This window comes from Miscanthus floridulus, chromosome 18 (assembly GCF_019320115.1).
Source record: "Miscanthus floridulus cultivar M001 chromosome 18, ASM1932011v1, whole genome shotgun sequence".
Classification (NCBI taxonomy): domain Eukaryota; kingdom Viridiplantae; phylum Streptophyta; class Magnoliopsida; order Poales; family Poaceae; genus Miscanthus; species Miscanthus floridulus.
The window spans coordinates 43,481,544-43,487,339 of record NC_089597.1 but is presented as its reverse complement, the minus strand read 5'-3'; the positions used below and the strand labels follow the sequence as shown (position 1 = coordinate 43,487,339).

Here is a 5,796-nt window from a genome sequence, read left to right as displayed (position 1 = left end):
AGTAGGGCCGACCAGTGGGCAAACATACCCTACATAGGGCGTTTTCCCCTCGTCCTTAACGCGACTATCCAGAAGGTGCTCTTCAGAAAAGTCCTTGTCGACGGTGGGAGCGCTTTGAATCTACTCTTCACTGGGGCCCTAAGGGAGCTCGGCCTTGGGACAACAGATCTCACGTCCTAGACTCCTCCTTCTGGGGCATGGTACCTGGTAGGGCATCCAGACCGCTTGGGGAAATTACCCTACCAGTATAGTTTAGCACAGCAACCAACTACCGAGCGGAGCATATCAACTTCTACGTCGCCGACTTCGACACCGCCTACCATGCCATACTAGAGCATCCAGCTCTGGCCAAGTTCATGGCCGTTCCGCACTACGCGTATTCGGTGTTGAAGATGCCTTTGCCCGTAGGAGTCCTGTCTCTATAGGCCAACCTCTCTGTCGCCTACGCCTGTGAGACAGAAAGTCTCACCCTCGTCGAAGCCACCGACCTCTCCATCAAGATGGCGTCTGCTGATGACATGGAGATTCCAGAGCCTCCTCGTGCCTCTGCCAAGTCCAAGGAAGTCAAGGAGATTGGCCTCGGCCTCGACGACCCTTCCAACATGGTGAAAATTGGGGCTCACCTTGACCCCAAATAGGAAAGCGCCTCGACCAATAGATCGGCCGCAACGTCGAAGCCTACATCGACGACATGGTCGTCAAGACTAAAACCGCCGACAATCTTATCGCCAACCTTGAAGAAACTTTCTCCAACCTGAGCAAATACCGATGGAAGCTGAACCCTTCAAAGTGCATCTTTGGAGTTCCATCCAGTATCCTGCTGGGCTACATTGGCAGTGCTCGGGGCATCTAACCAAACCCTGACAAGGTCTCTGCCATCACCAACATGAAACGGCTAACATGTGTCAAGGATATACAGAAGCTTACAGGCTGCATGGCTGCGTTAAGCCGTTTTATCTCATGCCTCGGTGAAAAAGGGCTACCTTTCTTCAAGCTCCTCAAGGCCTCTGAGCTTTTTTCTTGGTCACTGGAGGCAGACACAGCTTTCGAGCAGCTCAAGTTATTTTTAACAAAACCTCCAATCATGACAGCGCCATGACCAGATGAAACTCTGCTGATTTACATCACCGCCACTTCTCACATTGTCAGTACGGCTATTGTCGTCGAACGTGAGGAAACTGGACACTCCTACAAGGTGCAACGTCCGGTCTATTTTATCAGCGAGGTACTTAATGAGCCCAAAACTCGTTATCCTCAGGTGCAAAAGCTGTTATATGCAATTTTGATTACCTCACACAAGCTCCGACATTACTTCGAATACTACAAGATCACCGTGGTCACCGAGTTCCCTCTAGGGGATATTCTCCGCAATAAAGAGGCCAATGGTCGTATCATCAAGTGGGCTATTGAGCTCGGCACTTACTCCATTGACCTTAGAAGCAGACCGACCGTTAAGTCATAGGCACTTGCTGATTTCATCGCTGAGTGGACCGAGATCCAAGAACCCATTGCCGCCACTTGCCTCGAGCACTGGGTGATGTACTTTGACGGCACCCTTAACATTAATGGTGCTGGTGCGGGCATTCTGTTCATCACGCCGACAAAGGATAAACTCCGATACGTTCTTCACATACATTTTCTGGCCTCCAACAATGCCGCGGAATACGAAGCATGTCTCCATGGTCTCCGTATAGCTGTCGAGCTCGGCGTCAAATGCCTCATGGTGTATGGGGATTCCACACTGGTTATCAACCAGGTCAATAAAGATTGGTCCTGTTCCAGTGAGAAAATGGACGCATACTACGCCGAAATCAGGAAGCTTGAAGGGAAATTCTACGGTATCGAGTACCACCACGTGGTACGGGATCAAAACCAACCAGCCGACTAGCTATCAAAGATAGGATCTTCTCACGCCGTGGTTCCGCCGGGGGTTTTCGTTCAAGACGTCCTGGCACCATCCATTAAAGAAGAGAAGGAAGTTGAAGAGGTACCCCCTGCCAAGCAGTTGGTACTTGCGGTACCTTTGCCGGTCGCCAATTGGAGGGAACAGTTCATCAAATACCTCTCCAGCGATGAAGTACCCACCGACAAAATCAAAACCGAACGTCTAATTCGCCGAAGTAAGCATTACGTGCTGGTAGACGGTAACCTGATGAGGAAAAGTGCTAAGGAAGGGATACTATAGAAGTGCGTCATCCAAGACGATGGTGTGAAGCTACTTTCTGAAATTCACTCTGGTTCCTGTGGCAATCACGCAGCTTCGAGAATACTGGTCGGCAAAGCTTTTCGAGTAGATTTTTACTGGCCCTCGGCCATCTCCGATGCAGAAGATCTTATTCGACGATGTGAGGGTTGTTAGTTTTTTGCCAAGAAAATACATGTACCGGCACATGAACTACAGACCATTCCAGCTTCCTGGCCATTCGCATGCTGGGGACTGGATATGATCGGGCCCTTCAAACCAGCGCCAGGAGGTTTCTGGTATGTGTACGTCGCCATTGATAAGTTCTCCAAGTGGATTGAGTACAAACCACTCATCTCGGCTACTACAAAGAAAGCAGTCGAGCTCTTTGAAGATATCATACACAGATTCGGTCTCCCAAACAGCATCATCACCAACCTCAGGACGACTTTTACCAGCCATCATTTTTTAGACTTCTGCGAAGACCGGTGCATCTCTGCTAAATACGTTTTCATTGCTCATCCTAGAGCTAACGGCCAGGTCGAGTGGGCTAATGGTATGATCCTCGACGCCCTCAAAAAAGGCTCTATCAGAAAGAAGAAAAGCATCTGGGCAGATGGCTCAAAGAACTACCAGCGGTGGTCTAGGGACTGCACACCCAAGCTAGTCGCAGTACCGGTGTATCTCCATATTTTATGGTCTACTGCTCAGAGGCCATACTCCTAGCGGATATTGCTTTCTGAGCGCCTAGAGTAGAAAATTATGATGAAGAGCAAGCCTCAGCTATTCGGACATAAGACATTGATCGGGCTGAGGAAGAACGTCTAATTACTTGCGTTCGCATAGCCAAGTACCTCGAAGGTCTGTGGAGGTATTACAACTGCAACGTCAAAGGTCGTTCGTTCACGATCGGTGACCTCGTCTTACGTAGGAGACAAAAAACCTAAGGGCTTCACAAGCTATCTTCCACCTGGGAGGGCCCTTACATCGTCAAAGGTGTTACTCGACCAGGGTCTTATCGCTTATGTGACTTAGATGGAATCGATGTTCCTAAGTCCTGGCACATAGAGCACCTTATATGTCTCTATCCCTGAAACAACATAGATATGTATTCTTTACTTTCTGATTAATAAAGTTCTGGTCTCCATAATTTTCCTCCATTTTTTCCTCCATTATAAGTTTCACTTACTGTTATCGGGCTATATGCCACTCCATGACGATCTCCAATACGCTCACCAAGCACGCCGAAATCACCGAACATGTTAACTCCAAAAATCGCCAAACACGATTTCTCCAAATCACCGAACACGATTTCTCCAAGTCGCCGAACACGATTTCTCCAAATTGCCGAACACGATTTCTCCAAATCGCCGAACACGATTTCTCCAAAAATCGCCGAACACGTTAACTCCAAAAATCGCCGAACACGATTTCTCCAAAAATCACCGACTATGTTTTCTCTGGATCACATAAGGTTTTCTCCTAAAAACGACGACGATTTTGCGCTCCAAATCTCGTAACATAGCTCGCCGATCGTCGAGCAGCGCATGTTTTTGTTTCTGTTTTCTATGGAGAAGACCCAGTCTCCGATCCCTTCCTACACTTGTTTGGGGCTCCACGCTCTGCGTTATGGTTGGTCGGCTGCGGTTCTTTGGTAATGCCTGTTCATCCTACATGTGTCAGGGTCTCTGCGCTCGATGTTATGGACTATGGGCTAGTCAAGGCCTAGATTTCATGGATGAACTAACTGCTCGGATGCCACTTTAATTACTTTTTCTCACCAAGATACTCAAATTGGCTGCTGGGCAGCATGTGTTTTGCTCTAACCTTTATGGAGAACACCAAGGCTCTAATATCCCCCTACACGTCCTATGGGCTCCGTGCTCTGCATATTGGGCGGTAGGCTATGGTCCTTTGGTAACGCTTATTTTTCCAACATGTGCATGGGCTCCGTGCTCTGTGTTATGGATTACGGGCTAGCTAAGGCATCGAGTTTAGTGAAAACTAATTGATCGAACACTGCTTATATTATGCATAATTGCATCGGGTTGTTAATACAATGATTCTTCAACACCAAATAAAACAAGTGGTATAGGTGATAATATCCGAGTAGTTTGTTAAGCTTCGCCAGCACCTTTTGTTTCGCCAAACAGATCTATATCGCCGACAAGCATTTTTGCTGCATCTTCAACATCATCCTCCAGCTGCTAGGTTTCTGCGTCGCTCAGCCCGTCGGCAAACCAGCCCCCTATCGACTAGATATCGACAGTCGGGTAGTGGGACCGAACCACCACAAGGGCATGAGTAGCGGCGGTCATAACGGCGTCGCGGTTGAAGTTTTTGAAATTCTCCCACGCTGCCTTGCATCTCTGGATGATGGTATCTGGCGCTTGTTGCCTGCCGTCAGGACAAGGCGTCAGCTCCATATCGACGTAGTCGAGCACTGGTTTTATCGTGGTGGTTACAGTGTTGAAGTTGTCTTTTTGGACTTTGGCTTCCTGCACCAGCACATCGAACTGTGCCTTGGCTTTATGGCGGTAATCTACAAGCATTACAATGGTTCGTCATGCCAAAAAAGTACTACAACATTACTTTCAATCAGGGGGTATCTACCTTTTAGTTCTTCGGCCAGTTTATCTGCTCGCTCCGACTCTTTCGCTTTCTCTTGTCGGATTTGCTCGATGGTCTGGCGAAGCTGGCTGAGTTCCACATCTTGCTCTGTAAGCACAACAGTTATCGAAAAATGGATGGCCAACTATTGCAAAGTACATTATGTGATAAAGCATACCGGATTTCTGCTTGGATACATTCTCAAGTTGTTTGCACTTCTGATCGAGTTGCTCGGATTTACTTTTGAGCTCTCCATTTTTCTTTTTATCTCCTTGGATACAATCGCCAGTTGCTCGGATTTCTTCTTTAGCTGCTCGGATGTAGCCGTTAGTTGCTCAGACAGAACCCCATTCTGATGTTCAAGGTCCCATGAGTTAGACTCCGCAAGGTCCCGCTCATGCTAAGCCCTCTTAATACTCTTTTCTGAAAGATCTAACGCCTCCTGGAGTTTCTTGTTTTCCTCGGCGAGGGGCTCCATCCTCTTCATCAGTTGGTGCCATTGCTTGGCTGTTCGAGCTATCCCCTACAGACAAACAATGCTAGTGATAAACTTTGGTCTCCAACAACATATATCAGTATTCCAGGTGCGGTACTTACCTCGATTTGAGTCATAACTCCAGCAAAGGCGGATTTCAACCTCTTTATTTCCCTGGTGGTGTTTTCTTCCTCGACAACTACTACCTCTTCCCCGCGTTTTTGGAGAATCCGGACGGACTGGGGTTTAGGTGTGGCACGCTCGATCTCCACAACCTCGTCCTCCTCCATCGTCGCTTGAGGCACCACTAGGGGACTCTATGGTCAGACAGCTGCTCCGACCACTCCTAGCGTCACTGCGAGTGGTGCAAGTTGCTCCTCGGCCATTGACGGAGTTGCATCCTTAGCCTCCGGTGCGTCAACATCAGCTACAGTTCTGCTTCTAAAGTATCGTTGTTTTTGGTCGTAGCCTCGGTCGCGGTCGCCGACATGCCTGTCGTGTGCGCCAATGATTCACCATCGCCAGGACC

The 5,796-nt window shown here is 48.4% G+C and overlaps 1 protein-coding gene across 1 annotated transcript; it reads right to left on the bottom strand.

Annotated features, from left to right (window-relative positions):
• Positions 1-4,437: 4,437 nt before the first annotated feature.
• Positions 4,438-5,557, bottom strand: LOC136523717 (uncharacterized). The gene is made up of 5 exons (XM_066517308.1): positions 5,390-5,557; positions 5,210-5,315; positions 4,971-5,102; positions 4,796-4,900; positions 4,438-4,724 (listed from the first exon to the last, which is right to left on the bottom strand). Exons 1-5 carry the CDS (start codon positions 5,555-5,557, stop codon positions 4,438-4,440), a joined length of 798 nt encoding a protein of 265 aa, XP_066373405.1.
• Between the last annotated feature and the right edge of the window lie 239 nt (positions 5,558-5,796).

Coding starts and splice junctions, on each gene's coding strand:
- LOC136523717 (XM_066517308.1), bottom strand. CDS start 5,557: ATGGAGGAGGACGAGGTTGTGGAGATCGAGCGTGCCACACCTAAACCC. Junction 5,316..5,389: donor GAGTTATGACTCAAATCGAG/GTAAGTACCGCA, acceptor GTTTGTCTGTAG/GGGATAGCTCGAACAGCCAA. Junction 5,103..5,209: donor GTTAGATCTTTCAGAAAAGA/GTATTAAGAGGG, acceptor ACATCCGAGCAG/CTAAAGAAGAAATCCGAGCA.